At 39.7% G+C, this 20652-nt stretch overlaps 1 protein-coding gene across 1 annotated transcript in view; it reads left to right on the forward strand.

Moving 5' to 3' along the window:
- gps1 (G protein pathway suppressor 1) overlaps positions 1–19797 on the forward strand; it is a 43721-nt gene extending 23924 nt beyond the window's left edge. Inside the window, exons 7-14 of the mRNA XM_033044572.1 lie at positions 2563–2623; positions 3116–3201; positions 5151–5245; positions 6322–6427; positions 11480–11560; positions 12584–12721; positions 14044–14178; positions 17969–19797. Coding sequence (XP_032900463.1) covers positions 2563–2623; positions 3116–3201; positions 5151–5245; positions 6322–6427; positions 11480–11560; positions 12584–12721; positions 14044–14178; positions 17969–18043 — 777 coding nt within the window. The 3' untranslated portion in view covers positions 18044–19797. The remainder of the gene's footprint in view (positions 1–2562; positions 2624–3115; positions 3202–5150; positions 5246–6321; positions 6428–11479; positions 11561–12583; positions 12722–14043; positions 14179–17968) is intronic.
- The last annotated feature ends 855 nt before the right edge of the window (positions 19798–20652 follow it).

Below are 20652 nucleotides of genomic sequence, written 5' to 3' on the forward strand. Positions count from 1 at the left end.
TTTTGCATTTAGGCCAAAAACTTCAATTTTGGTCTCATCTGACCAGAGCACCTTCCTCCACATGTTTGCTGTGTCCCCCACATGGCTTGTGGCAAACTGCAAACGGGACTTCTAATGGCTTTTTTTCAACAATGGCTTTCTTCTTGCCACTCTTCCATAAAGGCCCGATTTGTGGCGTGCACGACTAATAGTTGTCCTGTGGACAGATTCTCCCACCTGAGCTGTGGATCTCTGCAGCTCCTCCAGAGTTACCATGGGCCTCTTGGCTGCTTCTCTGATCAATGCTCTCCTTGCCCGGCCTGTCAGTTTAGGTGGACGGCCATGCCTTGGTAGGTTTGCAGTTGTGCCATACTCTTTCCATTTTCGGATGATGGATTGAACAGTGCTCCGTGAGATGTTCAAAGCTTGGGATATTTTTTTATAACCTAACCCTGCTTTAAACTTCTCCACAACTTTATCCCTGACCTGTCTGGTGTGTTCCTTGGGCTTCATGATGCTGTTTGTTCACTAATGTTCTTTAACAAACCTCTGAGGCCTTCACAGAACAGCTGTATTTATACTGAGATTATAACCACCGACCTTGGTTGTGTGGTAATTAAATTATATCAAAAATTATATCAAATATCAAATTAGATTACACACAAGTGGACTCTATTTACTAATTAGGTGACTTCTGAAGGCAATTGGTTGCACTGGATTTGATTTAGGGGTATCAGAGTAAAGGGGGCTGAATACTTTTGCACAGCACACTTTTCAGTTTTCTATTTGTAAAAAAATTTGAAAACCATGTATCATTTTCCTTCCACTTCACAATTATGCACCACTTTGTGTTGGTCTATCACATAAAATCCCAATAAAATACGTTTACGTTTGTGGTTGTAACGTGACAAAATGTGGAAAAGTTCAAGGGGTATGAATACTTTTGCAAGCCACTGTATATACTTGGACAGTTCTGGATTTTGCACAGAAACTCTTGTTGTATTAAAACTTCCAAGGATTTTTAAAAAAAACGTACAAAAGTTGTTCTCTGCTAGGCAAAGCATCGGGGATTTTAATCACTAGATTTGTTTTAGTAGTAATTAATTGTAATGCAATAACCAATTACATTTTAAAAGAAATGCTAAATCTCTGTTAATTATTAAATTAAGGTTTTACAATATGTTCCAATAGTCAGTCCCATTGTTACTGACAATTTTAGAAACCCATTAAACAAGCGATATTACTTTCAAGGTCAAGTTCACATTTATTGCCACATGCACCAATTAAGGTACAGTTTGAACATTTGCAGTTTTATGCATTAAAATTGCTAAGGAAATATAAAATTGCACTAGCAAAACCCTAATCTATCACCAGAATAAGTTAGAGGAAGAATTTGCAGAGCGATTAGATTGCTTTGTGAATCGGCATAGACTTGATGGGCCAACATGGCCGCATAGTCTACCTTAATAAAATATAGAGATATGGATCGTCTGAGTTTTCTAATCATACTGTTGACTACAGTCATTTATTTTCTTCCATGGTATGTGGGAGCTACCTTGAACAATCCATGTTTTGAAAGAACCCCCAAATATCTTAGGCATTTCTAGGATTTTGAAGCAGTGAAGATAAAGCATTGGAAACATATTTCCAGGCATGGATTGTGTTTGACTTGGAGGCAAACCTGGGATACATGATGTTCCTGCGCCCTTGTTGCCCTTTTCATCCTAGATTATATGTGTCACGGGTTTGGAAGGATTTTTGCCATGCTTAGTGACTTGCTGCAGTGCATCATGCAGAAGCTATAAACACCAGCTACCATGTGCCATGGTGGTAGAAGTGAATGTTAAAGGCAGTGAGTGGAATTTTAATGAAGTTGACTGTCTTGTCCTTCTTATGTAGCATTTCTCGAATCTCACTTATCACAGCAGAGAGATTCCGCCAGACTTGCAGATAGTTGGCGAGGCTTTGTGGTACTGGGAAGTAAGCAATATATTGCATCATACTTAGTTCCTTACTGCTGTACTATTTATATAACTAAACTGTTTGCTGTCAATCGTGAGTTGAAACCGGAGCACCCAGAGGAAACCCACACACTCACAGGAAGAACATGCAAACTCCACACAGTCAGGATCAAACCTGGGTCTCAAAGCATTGTGAGGCAGCAACTCCACTTGCTGCCTCACAATGCTTTGTGATTTATTGTTCACAGTTAAATGCAGTCCACACAATTTTACAAACGCATATAATCATAAGAATGTGATCTAACCTTATTTGATGAAGTCAGACTCGAGACTAGTTGTGCTTTAAGGGCCTGTCCCACTTTCACAACCTAATTCACGACCTTTTTTACTCGTGGACATTTTTCATCAGGCTAGAAAAACGCCTCGACCTACTTGATGCCACGAGTACCTATGACTAGCATCATGACCTACCTACGATCTCCTACGACCTCGTGGCGAGTATTAGTCCAGGGCAAACTCGGCAGAGGTCGTGAATTGGGTCGTGAAAGTGGGACAGGCCCTTTAAAGATTTGATTATGGTTGCTTCAATTTCCTTTTTACTCAAACAATATATTTTTTACAGCAAAGAGGCGAGAGGGATAGTCAGAATCAGGCCGTGCTGACCAAGTTGAAATGTGCAGCAGGTTAGTGAGAATATTGTTTTCTATCCTCTCATTCCTATAAAACATGCATTTATGTAGCACTTTTCACATTCTTGGGATATTTTAAAACATAAAACTTTTGAAACATAGAAACCATCGTTTTCTGTAATATATTTTATTGTTTTTTTTCGATTTTGTTATGCATGGTGAGATAAATGACATGTGTTGATATTATTGAAGATTGAATGTTGTAAGGTGAACAGGAGAATTACCTATGAGAAAAATTGCTGTGAGATATTTTGGGTCCATCTGAATAGGAACAGATATTGTCTCATTTGAGAGAATCCCAGACAATGCAGTATTTTTTGATGTTGTGGTGAAATGTGCTATTTGAACTTCTGCTTCTGACATGGAAGCAAGAGTACCACCATTGTTTTAACTGACATTCTCAATAAAATACTTGCATACTTGTATAAAAATGAGCTAGGTATCAAATGTCTTAATTCTGAATTTTACACTATGTTAAATCCATAGGCCTAGCAGAGTTAGCCACACGAAAATACAAGCAAGCAGCCAAATGCTTCTTACTGGCTTCTTTTGATCACTGTGACTTTCCTGAGGTAAGGTTCAGTTCAGTGTAACTTTAACATGTGAATTGTATAAACTGGTTAAAAGCTACAAGGTGACGACCAAGCCTATGATTTTGCGTGAAACTGCAGCTCAATGTTTCATGATGCCTTTCCATTTAATACAAATTTCCCTTTGTTTTACCATTTATAATCAGTTTGTCATACTGCCATATCCTACCTGAAAGTGAGTAGGTAACTCACTCCCACATTGCAGCTTATTTTCTTCATTGTTTTTACTACAATTATCAGAGGATTATTAGTATGGACAATACTCAAATAAGTCTTTAACAAAAAGAGAGTTATGCAGCATGGTAAACGGCGGCTTGCCAACCAATGTGTCAATCTGGGCTGGTCCTATTTGGCTCCATTTGGCCCATATCCCTCTAAACCTTTCCTATTCATGCACCTGTCTAAATGTCTTTTAAATGTTCTAATTGTAGCTTCTGATGTAGATCCATTTATGCATCACCCACTGTGCAGATAAAATTGACCCTCATGTATCTTGTAACTGTCTCTGTTTTAAATGGGGTGGGGGGGGGGGATTGACCATCCACCTTATCCACACCACTGCAGAGAACACTGTTTAGTGTGGGTACTAACTTAGAAGAATATAGAAACCTTGGAAGTGATTTGAAGAATGAAAATTTAAATTAGGTTTCAATTTCAGGTGTTAAAGACAAAAGCTTAAAGTTCTTGCCACACTCGGCTGCCAGGAAAGAAATTAGTGTCTGTAAAGTCACCAAGAGTATTAACATAAAGTACTGCTAAGTTTTCAGCTGAGTAGATTGGTGTAATGTTAAATGAGACGATTCATTTTGAGCAACTACCGCAAAGAATATAGAGATCCAAGTGAGGCAACATTTACTTAAAATGAACTTTCCTCTTTAAACAGATGATACTACTTTCAGATTATTAAGATATGTTTGGGTTGGTGCTGTAAATCAGGAGGGAGTTGTGGTACAGTTAGTAGGTAGAATAGAAGTATAAATTATATTAATTGGCACTGTTTTAAGCCTCAAATAATATATATTTGTAGAGACCCACGAAGCAAAGCTGACGCTGCATTATATTACCAGATTAATAGAACACAATTCAGAATGTTACTTGGTTCCATGCTCCCTTGAGAATTACTGAGATCACTGGAAAAATTATACCGCGGTGCAAGTTGCTATGCAACTTGATTAAAAGTATTCATTGGAATACATCTGATAGTCCATAACATCTGCCGGTCTGGCACCTCTGAGGTCCCAAGCTAGTTAGACTAACAGGCCCACATATCAAACTTCAGCAGGTATTGCACTTTACATCTACCTAATGGCCTGTGGTCGCATTTACTTTCATGAAGTCTGAATATAATATTTCTGCTAATTTTCAGAAAGTAAAGGGAGAAATCTTTATCTCATATTTCGCTTGAGCAGCTTAGAGCCCAGTGGTATGAATATTGATTTCTCTAACTTCAGGTAATATCGGCATTCCCTCTGTCTCTATCCCTCCCCATCCAAGTCGCACAAGCTTCTCGTTTTCACCCAACAAACAGCTAACAATCACCTGTTTCCTTATCATTGTTAATATTTTCGCATATCTTTCATTCATTGTTCTTTATCTCTCTACATCATCGGCTATACCTCTCATTTCCCTTACCCCTAACTAGTCTGAAGAAGGGTCTTGACCCAAAATGTCACACATTCCTTTTCTCCAGAGATGCTGCCTACCCCACTGAGTTACTCCAGCTTTTTGAGTCTATTTTGGGAGAAATCTAATATGTATTGCAAATGTTTTAAATTTAAACTTACTTTCTAAATTTAAACATTTTTCTTTGAAGTTTTGTTTATCGTCCTGCTTATTAAAAAGTTGATCTAATCTTATTAAAATAGTGAAACAAATCACGGCACAGGTTTAAAATAACACCCATTGGATGTAATTTAATTGCTATTTTTCAGCTGCTGTCTCCCAGCAACGTAGCAGTTTACGGTGGACTTTGTGCACTGGCCACTTTTGATAGGCAAGAACTTCAAAAGAATGTCATCTCCAGCAGGTGAAGATAATCTAATATGTTCTCCAAGTGTGCGCACTAGGCATTAGTTTAAAACCATAAGCTAGTATAGGAAAGAGGTATGATCACCTTCAGTTACATTCACTGACTTTGGGAAAGCTGGAAGAACTACATTAAATTCTTTGCAATTTAATGATTGAATAGAAACCCCTTGAGTAAGCAGTTTGGGATTTTATGATTGCCAAGAATGTGATTTATTTATGGAAATGGGGAAAAAACAGCTAATCATTCATGATTATGCCAAATATGTCTGCATTAGCTCATGATCTATTTACCTACGATAAGTATCCTAGCTCCTCGCAATGCACCAGAATGTAATTTTATTAACATTCTAAATGCTTTATGATGGACTGAATTCAGTCCTTCAGTATTTGAACACAACGATGACTACCAGTAGTCTACTAATCTCTCCTGCTCCAATCCTTCATGATTATTAAAACTTGGGTAAAATAACAATTAAAATGTGATAAGTTTGATCTTTTTACATACGTATTCTTTGGCAGTTCAACTAATGGAGAAATGTGAAGAATCATGGGGAATGGATATGCCTGCTAATTAAAATAATCCTTAACACAAATCAGTTGCACATGCTTGATTGAATGTTGCATGACTGAGTATTGGGTATTGGTATTTTCTTGTATTTTGCTAGGCAATTTTACACCTGATGTATGCTACATTTTAATATTTGGTCTATTATTAATGTAAATGATAAGCTGTGTGTTGTTAGATATTCTCTAGATCAGGCCCCATGACTGCTATAACGGTCAGTTCCATGTTTGTTTTGGGTAACATCAGCATATTGTTGATCCGTATAAATGGCGTATGCTGTAAGCAGCACAACAGTGGACAAAATACAATGAGAGAATGTGTTGCTGCTGATCTGATGTGGCCAAAACAAATTGGAATAAATGAAATGGAAATTGGTCAAGAGAGACCAAAACTCTGTCAAATATTTTCTTGGAATGGAAAATTAAACTTGTCGCTGAAATGTGTTGTTTGTAAACTGATGAACCTTAAGACCAACCTCTGATCTGAGCATTCATTTCTTTCACCACAAGCTCTTTTAAGTTATTTCTTGAATTGGAGCCACAAGTGCGGGATATCATCTTCAAGTTTTATGAGTCAAAATATGCTTCCTGTTTGAAAATGCTAGACGAAATGAAGGTGAGTCAGAATTTGAATAAAACACAAAGCAAACTGCATGATCCAGGGTGGGTGGCTTCTGTCAGTCGATCATGCTGGATCTTCCCTTCCTTGTTGGAATACGATTTGACAGTTTCTTACTCGAAACTATTCAGCAGGTCTACATACGTTTTTATAAATTTATTGTATATTTTTATGGATTGATGCACTAAAAGAAATAGGCTACAAATCATGTTTGGACATTGAAATGTTGTGTTATGTATGAATGTGCTCTCAAGATGTTAACTGCACCTCTGGAGATTGGTGCAGGTCTCTCTTGCAGAATGTTCCAACAATGCCAAGCAATCCACCATCAATCCAAATATATCATATCATAAATATATATAACCATATAATAACCATATAACAATTACAGCACGGAAACAGGCCATCTCGACCCTTCTAGTCCGTGCCGAACACATAATCTCCCCTAGTCCCATATACCTGCGCTCAGACCATAACCCTCCATTCCTTTCCCATCCATATAACTATCCAATTTATTTTTAAATGATAAAAACGAACCTGCCTCCACCACCTTCACTGGAAGCTCATTCCACACAGCTACCACTCTCTGAGTAAAGAAGTTCCCCCTCATGTTACCCCTAAACTTCAGTCCCTTAATTCTCAAGTCATGTCCCCTTGTTTGAATCTTCCCTACTCTCAGTGGGAAAAGCTTTTCCACGTCAACTCTGTCTATCCCTCTCATCATTTTAAAAACCTCTATCAAGTCCCCCCTTAACTTTCTGCGCTCCAAAGAATAAAGCCCTAACTTGTTCAACCTTTCTCTGTAACTTAGTTGCTGAAACCCAGGCAACATTCTAGTAAATCTCCTCTGTACTCTCTCTATTTTGTTGACATCCTTCCTATAATTAGGAGACCAAAATTGTACACCATACTCCAGAATTGGCCTCACCAATGCCTTGTACAATTTTAACATTACATCCCAACTTCTATACTCAATGCTCTGATTTATAAAGGCCAGCACACCAAAAGCTTTCTTTACCACCCTATCGACATGAGATTCCACTTTCAGGGAACTGTGCACAGTTATTCCCAGATCCCTCTGTTCACCTACATTCTTCAATTCCCTACCATTTACCATGTACGTCCTATTTTGATTTGTCCTGCCAAGATGTAGCACCTCACACTTATCAGCATTAAACTCCATCTGCCATCTTTCAGCCCACTCTTCCAACTGGCATAAATCTCTCTGTAGACTTTGAAACTCTACTTCATTACCCGCAACCCCACCTGTCTTAGTATCATCTGCATACTTACTAATCCACTTTACCACACCATCGTCCAGATCATTGATGTACATGACAAACAACAGTGGACCCAACACAGATCCCTGTGTCACCCCACTCGTCACTGGCCTCCAACCTGACAAACAACCATCCACCATTACTCTCTGGCATCTCCCATTCAGCCACTGTTGAATCCATCTTGCTACTCCACCATTAATACCCAACCATTGAACCTTCTTAACCAACCTTCCATGAGGAACCTTGTCAAAGGCCTTACTGAAGTCCATATACACAACATCCACTGCTTTACCCTCATCAATTTCCCGGGTAACATCTTCAAAAAATTCAAGAAGATTAGTTAAACATGACCTTCCAGGCACAAATCCATGTTGACTGTTCCTAATCAGACCCTGTTTATCCAGATGCTTATATACATTATCTCTAAGTATTCTTTCCATTAATTTGCCCACCACTGACGTCAAACTAACAGGTCTATAATTGCTAGGTTTACTCTTAGACCCCTTTTTAAACAATGGAACAACATGCGCAGTACATGCAATTTTACTTTTACATTCCCTCATTAAATTTAGTCCTTTTCCTGTACACATTTTAAATAAAATCCTCCCCCCCACTCACTCATGTTTTCGCCTCCCGCTGGCCACCTTCTCATCTCATGCCCCGTGCGACCATAACGGCTGCTGCCGCCCGGCTCTCCTCCACTCCCCCCCCCCCCCCGCCCCCCCGGCCAGCTCTGTCACGCTGGCGGACGGCTGGTCCCTCCCACTACTTTTTGCTGTCCTCGCTGGCGGCCCGCAGGCTCACTCAGCATCCCACCCGCCCGCCCACTCCACTCCACCCCCCCCCCCCCCGTACTCGGGGTCTGAAGCGCCGAGGATGCGAGACCATGGAGCTGAGGCTCACTCTGAGGCCGACGGCTGCCGGGCGGCCCTACCACTCTTGGTGGTTAGTGTGTGTGTGAGGGGTGGTTAGTGTGTGTGAGAGGTTGGTTAGTGTGTGTGACGCCTCAGGCCGCCCCCTCCCCTCACAACCGCGCGTTGCGAGAACAGACCCAACGAGTCTGCACTTGTATCTATTAAAACTCTGTCGGGGTGTGGGTGTGTGTGTGTCATTTTGCATGTGAAAAGTATCTCCTCGAAAACCAGACGCCGAAACGGGAAAATGTTTATGTATTTCAGTTGAGATTTTCCTTGCGAATTTAGAAATCCACTCCTCATCCACTCCTCTGTACCTTTGGCACATTATTTTCCTGACTTTTTAATTAAAATTGTTGACCAATCTGACTTTTTTTTTAAATCTGACCACTGCCCAGCTGCTGACATTACAATAACAGTGAATTTTTTACATCTTCTGGTAGAAAATTTCATTATTATTTCAAAAATCCAATCCTCTATAAATTTGGTCGATTATTTCCCGAGATATTAACTAAAATTTATCACCAAACTGACATTTAAAAAAATATTAAGGTTGCCCAACTGCTGATCTCACAATGCCTTTGCACCTGGCCCAACTGCCTCCTGGCCCTGCCCGGCCCGGCCCTGCCCCCCCCCCCCCCTCCACCCCCCACCTGCCTCGTGGCACCCCCCCAGCCTGTTAATTCCATTGTTTTTCATTGAATTGAATTGAATTATTTCTCACTTAACATCACTAATTCTTAACATGAACTTTTATTTCAGACAATTAAAAAAAAAAAATTGCTATCTTCATTGACAACCTCTCCCTCTCCCTCCCCCCCCTCTCAAATCCAATCCTCTAAGTTTGGTCGATTATCTCCCGAGATATTTACTAAAATTTATCACCAAACTGACATTTAAAAAAAATATTGAGGTTGCCCAGCTGCTGACCTCACAATGCCTTTGCACCCGGCCCAACTGCCTCCAGGCCCCGCCCCCCCAGCCTGCCTGCTCGCCCAGCCCGCTGACCTCACAATGCCTTTGCACCTGGCCCATCTGCCTCCAGGCCCCCCACCCCCCCCCCCCCAGCCTGCCAGGTTGTTGATTCCATTGTTTTTCATCGAATTTAATTTAATTATTTCTCACTTAACATCACTAATTCTTAACATTAACTTATAATTTCAAAGACAGTTTAAAAAAAAAAAAAAAATTGCTTGCTTCATTGACAGCTTAGATCTGATCCCGGTGTGTGTGTGTGTGTCTCTCTCTCCCCCTTCTCTCTCTCTCTCCCCTTCTCTCTCCCTCCCTCCCCCCCCTCTCTCTCCCTCCCTCTCTCTCCCGCACCCCCCCTCTCTCTCCCTCCCTCTCTCCCCCCCTCTCTCTCTATCCCTCTCTCTCTCTCCCTCTCTCTCCCTCCCCCCCCTCTCTCTCTCCCCCCCTCTCTCTCTCTCCCCCCCTCTCCCTCTCTCCCCCCCCCCTCCCCCTCCCCCCTCTCTCTCTCTCCCCCTCCCCCTCTCCCTCTCTCTCCCCTTCTCTCCCTCTCCCCTTCTCTCTCTCTCCCCTTCTCTCTCTCCCCCCTTCTCTCTCTCTCCCCTTTTCTCCCTCTCCCCTTCTCTCTCTCCCCCCTTCTCTCTCTCCCCCTCTCTCTCTCTCCCCCCTCTCTCTCCCCCCGTCTCTCTCTCCCCCCTCCCCTCTCTCTCCCCTCTCTCTCTCTCTCCCCCTCTCTCTCTCCCCCCCTCTCTCTCTCTCTCTCCTCCTCCTTCTCTCTCTCTCTCTCTCCTCTCCCCCCTTACTCTCCCCCACCACCCCTGCCCTACCCTCCCTCCCCTATACCCCCTTCCCTCCACCCCATCCCCTCCCCACCCTCCCCCTCTCCCTCCCTTCCCCCCCCCCCCTCTCCCCCTCCCTTCCCCCGCTCTTCCCCTTCCCTTCCCCCGCTCTTCCCCTTCCCTTCCCCCCTCTCAGCCCCACTCTCTCCCCTCTCTCTCTCCTCCCCTCTCTCTCTCCTCCCCTCTCTCTCTCCTCCCCTCTCTCTCTCCTCCCCTCTCTCTCTCCTCCCATCTCTCCACCCTCCCTCTCCTCCTCCCCTCCACCCCCTCTCCCCCTGTCTCTTGCCCTTCTGTCTGCCCCTTTCTCTCTGTCTCTCCCCATTCTCTCTCTGCCCTCTCTACCCCCCCTCCCCCCACCCCCCCCCCCTCTCAAGACGCGCCAGCGAGTTGGGGGCTATGCATCAGTGGATGGGGCGGTTATGGGGTAAAAGGAGCAAATTAATAATATTAATATAATATCAAGGGGAGTAGTTAGTGTGTGTGTGACGCCGCATGCCCCCCCCCCTCCCCCGCAACCACACGTTGGGGGAACAGACCCAACGGGTCTGCACTTGGTCTAGTTAACTTTAAATTTGCTGAGATACCAGTAAACCAGAGTCGCCAACAGAGGAACCCAGTGTGCTAACTACAAATATGACCAATGGATATTTGCCAATGTTGAAAAGGTTGCAGTACAGATGGGAAGGAAGTTAATTGATTGGTTAGGTTAGATATGGTCATCATACCTCAAGAAAAAGGCAGAATAGGTGGCATAAATGTTTTTTTTTTCTTTTGAAAATTCAGTGGTATCAATTTGAAGAATTTAAAACACGTTTCAGTGCATAATTTACTGAGAGGGCATTTACCAGCGTTAATTTAAAGCATGGCAAGATTTTAGGCCCCAGGCATTCAGGAGCTGCTACACAAAGGATGCTGTTATTGGATTTATTTGAAATTTTCAAAGCTCAAATTGCTGGAATGTCATTTATTTATTTACCTCTTTCAAGTGTTTTATCATCTCTCCTACCAAATATTCTCTTGCCCTCCCCTGTCCCTCCATTTCCACAGGACAACCTTCTGCTGGATATGTACCTAGCTCCACATGTTAAGACACTCTATACACAAATCAGGAACAGAGCCCTCATTCAGGTATGTGGAGAAGATATCACCCGGTATTGCATGCTATCTATGACTTTTAATTATTCCTAAGTTTTAAATTACTCAACATTTTGTAATAAATTATTTATTTTAGTGGCAGTTGTACTGTTTGTGTTTGGAATGGGCCAATCCTTCCTGACTGCACTAAACTTAATTTGAGACTGTGAAATGTAATTTTTAAACCTGTACAATCTTCAGACTGTCACATAGATGTGGCCACAGATAGTAATTCTGACTTGCATATCCCATGCAGAATGATCTTCCTGAAGCATCCAACTTTTTTAACCTCTAAACCTGCTTATTCTCACAAACCTCTGAGCTCCCTTGCTCTATCCTCCATGAACCTGATGTGACCTAAACTCTGCCCTGACTTGGACCATGTCCAGTACATCGGCAATCCTGTGCCTCAAATTCATTCCCTCCACCACCGGTGACATATCTTATGCTACCAAGGCTGCAGGTTTTGTAATACCTTCCCACATTTTCTTAGTTTTTCTATCTTTCTTTCCTCCTTTCATATACCCCTTAAAACCTGTCTTTGGTCGAGCCTTTGGTCTTCTATATTTTAATCTTCACTTATGTCTTGGAGTCCGTTTTTGTTTGCTAGTTCTCATGTGCAGTTCCTTCAGATATTTTTAGTAAAGTTAAAAATGCAACATCATTTGTAGTTGTCATTGTTGATAAATCTTCTTTCTCTATTGACCAAGGCAATACATCTTGATCTTTGAAACTAAAATCATTATTTTGCTGACATGTATTTACAAGAAAGCAGCATGTGGAGTGCTTTCAGATGACACCATTGTGTGTTATAGTTGCTCTATTTCAGATTTTTATTTAAACATTTATTTTATGTAGACTTCAAATACAATCAATTGTGAAATTCATCAAATTGTCTGCAGTCAGGCTGTGTCTCAAAGTAATAAACATAGACATGAAAACTAAGCCCAAGTATTATGTTTTGGTAGAACAGATCTGAATGTCACATTTTGCCTCAAAGCCCCTGTATATTTTTAGTATTTCAGCCCATATGTTTCTGCTGACATGAACAAGATGGCTATTTCTTTCAACACCACAGTTGGTGCACTGGAGGATGAGCTGACGCACCTTATCCTGGAAGGATTAATCAATGGTAGAATTGATTCGCATAGCAAGGTGAGTGTGAGCTGTTATTTTCATCCGTTGTGGGCCCAACAATCAGTACAGTGAAACAAAGTAGGCCGAGAATAGCAGAACCTCCTCTGCACAGTCGGTAGCTGGGCTGAAATGCAGCAGGTGACATCTACTGTGCTCAAAAGGGAAACTAGATGACACTTGATAAATAAGTAAAAGATAAACCGTTAAGTTGCAAGAGTAGGACGGAGACTGGGATTTTTTTTAGTAATCAGTTTGCTCAATAAACGTTTGCATATTTACTGAATATTCTTGTTGGGATTTGTTATTCAAAACTACTATCTTTGGTCACATCCGCATTCACCTTTGTGGTTCATGGAATGGGCATCTAAATAGAGCAGTGGAAGGAAACAAAAACATTGTCAAAGAAACAGTGACTTGCTGTACAGAAAAACTGCAAGATCTTTCTGGTGGAAGAAGTTCAATTGTTTGCACAATCATTACTCATCTGTAATTATCGTTTAATATTGTCCTATTTTACAGCCCCTTGTGTAGGCATAAAATAAATCTACAGCCATTACATTACCACGGAAATGAAATGCTCCAGGAGCAGCTTGAAGATTCAGCATTGGGTTCTTGTGGCAGATCTGTAGAAAATATGATCTTGGAACACAAGTAAATATAAATGCTAGAGCACCATACACCCAGTGCTTGAATATAATAGATTGGATCATTCAGCATGGGATATGCTAGTCAGAATTACTATCTGTGGCCACATCTGCATTCACCTCGGTAGTTCATGGAATGGGGTTCTAAATAGAAAAAGAAAAAGGGACTTCTCTTGTATATGGTACCTATCATGATGTCATAGTCCAAAATGATTTTATCGTAAATTAGATTTCTTTTCTGGGAATTAATTCTTTGTTTTAATGAAGAAAATATAACATTTTCACACAGCTGGGCTTCAATGAGGAATAAATACTGACCAGAATGCAGGCAAAATAGACTAGATACTTCTAAAACACGGGCAAAGGTTTTCATTTCTCATAATAGAATCATGCTTTGTAAAATAGTTTGATTACAGGGCAGTCGACTTCATTACACAAGTGGCATTAAGATTTAAGAGACAACATTAAATAATTTCCTTTAATATTAAATATTTTTATTTTCTTTATTGCAAATCTAACACAGCAAAAATAATTGAGTTTTGAGTCAGAGAGGCAAATTATTGATTTTAGTTAATCTACTTTGTCAGCCAATTGATGTTTAAATTGTGGAATAATTTATTTGCTTCACAGTTCTGTGTCTGAAACAAACATGGGCAAGAGGAAATGTAAACCAGTTTATTTATTTCTTGATTCCAGATTCTGTATGCCCGGGATGTAGATCAACGCAGCACAACATTTGAAAAGTCTTTGCAGATGGGCAAAGAGTTCCAAAGAAGAGCAAAAGCCATGATACTCCGAGCTGCTATTCTGCGCAATCAAATCCACGTTAAGGTACTTGGGCATTAAATGATAACTCTTTCAAGGTATTGTTCTGCCTTCAATGTCAGCCTAATTGTTAAATACAGATATCAGTTATAAATGTTATTTATTTGAACAGGTGATCACAATGTCCATTTTGTTTTTGCACTAATTTAAAGCTTGGATCTAGTTCCTCTATTAGAAAAATCATGATTTGTTTCTAAAAAGAATATTGTTATATTGGAGAGATGCAAATTTTTTATTCCCATGGAGTTGGTGAGATAGTATGTAATCTAGTCCATTTTAAATGTTCAAATTTAATTTACCTATATTTCCTTATTTTCAACAGTATTCATTTTGGTGGCTAGTTGTGAGGTTAAAATATTGTTTGATAAACAAAAACAAAACCAAAAAATTTCAAGTACATTTGTGTTCAATGGCACACGTACCAACCTCCCTTCCATTGACTCCATCTACACTTCACGCTGCCTCGGCAAGGCCACCAGCATAATGAAGGACCAGCCTCACCGTGGTCTCTCCCTCTTCTCCCCTCTCCCATCAGGCAAGAAGTGCAGGTGTGCAAATGCATAATCAGGAACAGTTTCTTCCCAGTTGTCATCAGGCAACTGAACCATCCTCTCATCAACTAGCGAGTGGTCCTGATGTACCATCTACCTCATTGGAGACCCTCGGACTATCTTTAATCGGACGTTGCTGGACTTTATCTTGCACGATACGTTATTTTGTCCTGTGTCTGTACACTATGGACAGCTTGATTGTAATCTTGTAGTCTCTCCGCTGACTGGATAGCATGCAACAAAAAGCTTTTCACTGTACCACTGTACACGTGATGATAAACTAAACTAAACTTTTGCTCATTTACTGAATGCTTAGAGTGAATCACTGTGGATGGTCCCCCCCTGCCACTGGCCACCAATATTGGAATTGGTGGAGAGGTGGAATATTGCGTTGGGGGACCAGCCCTCCCGTGTGATGCTGGGACCCAACAGGTCCCACTTAGTCTAGTACTTATTGTATTTCTCTGACATGGAGCCAATAAAACTATTATAATTTAAGTGAATTTAAATTATATATAAACAGAAAAGAAATAAAGATACTCAGGAGCAATATAAAAAATATCTCGAACTTATTAAAAACTAAACTAAAGCCAAATTAATTTATAAGTAAAAACATAAACATTGATTTCACTTTGACTTACAGACCTAGACTCCCTGTTAAAATGAATGGGTTTTGAACCTGCATCAAATCTGACTGTGATCTTCCCATTGTAATTGGGCTGCATCGCTGAGCTCAGTGTAAAGTCTCTTGAATCTGTCCTAATGGCCTGGGTTCATTCCTCGTAACCCCAGGTCCTGCTTAAATTTGAATGGTGGCATGTGCCACAGTTGGCCATTGTCATTTTTCTGCCTGCTAACCCTACTTGCTCCATTGTAGATCCTACAGTTTAAAACTTTACATCAGTAGCTTTTTAAATCATTTAATAATGTTAGTGCTCCATGTTTTTAATAGCACTAAGGAGAACACATTCTCTCCCACTTTATGAAATATTTCAATGGCATTAGTGCATAGACCATGCAACATCGAACATATAAAAGCACAGCACAGGAACAGGCCCTTCAGCCCACAATATCTTTACCGAACAAGATCTCATATCCCCTCCATTCCCTCCTCATCCATATGCCTATCCAATTTATTTTTAAATGATACCAACGAACCTGCCTCCACCACTTCCACTGGAAGCTCATTCCACACCGCTACCACTCTCTGAGTAAAGAAGTTCCCCCTCATGTTACCCCTAAACTTCTGTCCCTTAATTCTGAAGTCATGTCCTCTTGTTTGAATCTTCCCTATTCTCAAAGGGAAAAGCTGATCCACATCAACTCTGTCTATCCCTCTCATCATTTTAAAGACCTCTATCAAGTCCCCCCCTTAACCTTCTGCGCTCCAGAGAATAAAGACCTAACTTATTCAAACTTTCTCTGTAACTTAGTTGTTGAATGCCAAGTTAATGTCACACTGAATGTGAAATGCTTTTTAAAGTGACCAGGCTCTGTAGGATTAAACCTTCAGAAATGTAGTGCTCTTCTGAGAAGCATGCTATACACCAGTCATTTTTCACAAAGGCAGATGCCATTCAGCTCAATGTGCCTAATTCAGTACTAATTATTCAGCTGGCCCCCAAGTCTCTTAACGCTGTCCTTTTCTTTTAACCTTTTAGTGTTTGCTTCATTTATCTCTAATTCCTTTTCTAATTAATTATTGACTAGCTTAATTAAGTCAAGCAGTAAAGCAATATTTTTACAGCCTCTAGTGCACTGATGACCTTCCTGATTCACAGTAATACATGTCCACTATTGACCCTCTCAAAATCTGCCACGATCTTGAATAACGTTTCATCTCCCTATATTCCTTATCACAGTGTGGAAAACAGGTACAAAGAAGCATAAACTAGATCCATTGTAATGGTGCTATAATTTAACTCTTCCACAATCAAAACAAGGATTCTGCTCCTTGACCAGATTTTTTTTTAAAACAGTATTTAAGTTACCTTTATTTATTTCAGCCTTAATGAGCAGATTTGTGTATCTGTTTTATATAGCGTTGTCTCATTTTCTTTGTACAATGGCACATCCTATGCCACAGAGAAGTTGCATTTTATGCATTTTATATAATCTGTACATCTACAAGCCATTTGAATAAGGATATTTGAAGAATTCATGTTGTGCTGCAATTTAAATATAGAAAATGAGATTAACTTGCAACTATATGGACAGGAAATGTATCATTGATCAAGTAACAAGCACACATTTTAAACTCATTATGAAGTTTAAGAATTGTCATTTTCAGTTTGAATCTTTAAGTCAGATCATTTAACTTGAAAATATTTTTAATCTATTCTCCATAACTGAACAATGTGCAAGGTAATAAAAACAAAACAAAATAATCATCTGAATGGGTTTGGTCTAAAATTGTGCTTATGAAAATATTTTCTTATGAGACTGAACTGAGTTTTTGACTGCATGGCACATATACTTGGTCACTGAAGGACAGCAACATTTCAGAGTATTGCAGTCTGAATTTTCAAACACGGAAAAGTTATTGGCATGCATCAGTATGATATCATTCCGCATTTCAATTCGATGTCTGCCATTTTTTTAATGGCATTAATTAGGTAAATAGCTTTTCCTTACTTGAAAGCATTTTTATGAACTTGAGAACATTTTGAAGGTTAGTTTTACATAATCACTCCAATTAATGTGTGTTATTTTTAAACTACACGACAAAAACAATGAAGAAAGTCAGCTATTTTGTGGGAAATAGGGGCAGATAAAGTGGAAAGCAAATATTGTTCGTCCCTCTAAATGATCCATTGTGAAGATGAATAGAGGGAGAAAGATGATTGAACAGAGAACTATACAGCACATACGTTACTGTGCCAACATTTGAGTGCAGCTTTCAGGGCCTCAAGTCTGAAAAAAATCAGCAATCCATAGTTGGATGAGGCCTAAAATTTACCCCCACACCCCAGAAAAAACCAAGCCAAAATAAATCAAAGCTCAAATAATGTTTACAACACATAATTGTTGTGATCTGGCAGTTTTGAGTTGGAGCAAGTCACCTTAAAAGTTGTACTATGCTTACTGTAGTTTATGGTCTGTGATACCTTGCGTTCAATTAATCTGTCATTTATTTAAAGTTCTTTTAGTTTTATTGCAGTTTAATGTGTTTTGGGCACAGAGTAACAGGCATTCCTGGTGATGAAAGCATAACTTCATGGTCAATTTTTTTTATTTCTTTACAGTCTCCTCCAAGAGAAGGAAGCCAAGGTGAACTTAATTCTGCAAACAGTCAAACTCGAATGAGCACCAACATGTAAAGAAATAAAGACCCTGTTGAAGAAGAACCGGTGCTGTGTGCTTTGCCTTCCACAGTTCTTCAACAAAGAACTGCTTCTTTGGCTTTAAAGAAATTGAAACAATTGTAGAAGTGAACCTCTATCCTGCTGTTTTTGGGGGCACGAAGAAAGTTTTGTTGTTTAAGTTAAACAAAAAATCCTTTGGATTAAAGAAGATGATGAACTGTGTGCTACAGGATCTGAATCTTTACTTAAAAAACATTTTTTAAATTCTTTTCAGGATCCTAATTGTGATATGTGGGAGAGGGCTCTGAACAGCCAAGTGGCAAGGTTTTAGTTTCTACAAAGCTGTGAAAAGAGTGTTGGAATAATAAATGGAGGATATTGTACCAGGGAATATGTTACTGTCAGTCCCAGAGAGGTAAAAGCCCATGTCTATGGAATGGGACAAATAAGAAAGTTATGGAAGCTCTCGTGCAAGTAAAAGCAGTGACGATCATTGGTGCAATATTCTATTCATTCTAAAGGCATTGTTGAAAAGTACTTTTAAAGATTTGTCATAATGGTGTAAAATAGTAATTTGCACTGTTTTATTAAATAAAAAGTCCATAGTTTGGTTTCTATATTATTCTTTGCCACTGCCACATCTTTCGTTCAGCCAAGGCTGTGCCAGACATTTGTACATTGCAACATTTTCTGATGCTTTAAAATTGGTTGATGATTTATGTCCTTGCATAGTCAGACCTGGAAACACATTCCTTTTTCCACTGCTATTCCTCTCTCATCTCTCCATTGCATCCCCATCCCCGTCTCTCCTCTCCCCACCACCACCCTGACACACCACAGTTAGCTGGTAGTGTTTCTTAGCTTGGCAAGAACAAGGTTCAACCATCATCAGGGGACAGAATTCAAATATATTCCGGCAATTAACTGCTGTAGCACCAGATCTGTCCTGAATTATCAGTTTGAATTTTGTTGACTTTCAGATTATAATACTTTCCAACAATGCCTATAGATATGTCATTATCCTAAATGTTACTGACTGGTGTCTAATTTTCCCATGAAAATGTATGATGTCATAGTTGATGATCCATAATTGGTTGTTAGATTGCTGCAGTAATTGTTGGCTCAATCTTACGAGTATTAAACAACGAATAGTATGAATTCATCCTTAGTTTAAACCTTAATGCTCTGTATGTATGATACAAATCCTTCAACTCTGGCATCACTCCCAAGCAACATTCAAAATAAAAGTATGGTTTATTTTATTTAATAAAAGAAAATTTAAATACAATTCTTCAGTAGTAGTAAAACACAAAAATAGAAATATACAGATTATATGGAGTGACTGTCTTGCTGTTAGCAGTGAGCTACAGGTTTGTTTTACAATTGTGACAGATGGTAACATGAGAGTTCTGGTGGGATTTGAGTTGCTTTAATGTGAGTAAACTCTTGGACTTCATTGTTACATATGAGAAATGTAGTTTCTTCTTTGGATGTGCTTAGCTTTGTGGAGACTCACGCTCCTCAAACTCTTCTTGAAGCACTACAATAGCAAATAATTGTTTTGGTTTTGACAGATGTAAATTGTCTTTGGAACACAGAATAAGCACATCACCAGCAAGAAGGAAAACTCTGTTCCCTGATCTTTTAACTGTTTTGTTTATGGGCAATATGGTGACAAGTTTCACTTTTTTTGTTCCTGTACCTTTTTAATTGTGATGAGGACAGACTCATTGTCATGTCAGAATAAAAGAAATGGTATTTCTTGTTAATCTGTAATACATTACACATCAACAATGCAATCTTTTCCACACTAATTTAATCATATTTTATAATTACACGTACAATATTCAACAGTTATCGAGGCCTGGTTACCACTTTTAAAAACTGAAAGAGTTATCTGAAGTCACTTTCATTGACCCCAAAAATGGTCATTAGGGCAAATATATATCCTTCAACAATATCTTGATGTTTGCAACTGCAGTTGCTAGGACGGAGTTATGGACAGTGTACTGTTTTGCTTTTCCTCCCATTGTGCTGGAAAATAAATAGACCTCATCCCTTGCATGCAGGTGTCGAACTGTGCCAATCTGGACTCAATCTTGTTCAACATATCGCAGATAGGAAATAGAAGTAGCTCTTTTTCTTTCAGCCAAAGTTACGTCAGCTTCCCCGTGCATAGAGCGTAAATCGACAGACAGTCACGTTTGAGCTGTGCTGCCTAAATTTTCAACACGATTCCAGCTATTTGAGTCGATCATTGGCAGTGTAAGTTCTTCACAACACAGTGATCAATTTAATTCCAATGTATTTTGGGCTGAGTAATGTACAGGGAAATGACATATTGATAAGTCAAAAAATTGTTCGAAAGATGAGCAAAACATGATTATTTTCTTGAGGCTTTCTATTTAACAGATAATTTGTTGACAACATAAAACATCAGCTAATCTGCAATTAGTTGGGTGCGTGTACCTCCAAAAAATTAGCCCCACCTCTTTATGAAAGTTAACACAGGACTTTCAAGTATTTGGTATGATTTAGGTTATACTTATCAGTGCACGATATTTAAAATGTATGAGTGTTTACATTGGAAGTATTTTGACTTTGTCTTTAAACAGATCAAACAC

The sequence above is a fragment of the Amblyraja radiata genome, chromosome 26 (assembly GCF_010909765.2).
Source record: "Amblyraja radiata isolate CabotCenter1 chromosome 26, sAmbRad1.1.pri, whole genome shotgun sequence".
NCBI lineage: Eukaryota > Metazoa > Chordata > Chondrichthyes > Rajiformes > Rajidae > Amblyraja > Amblyraja radiata.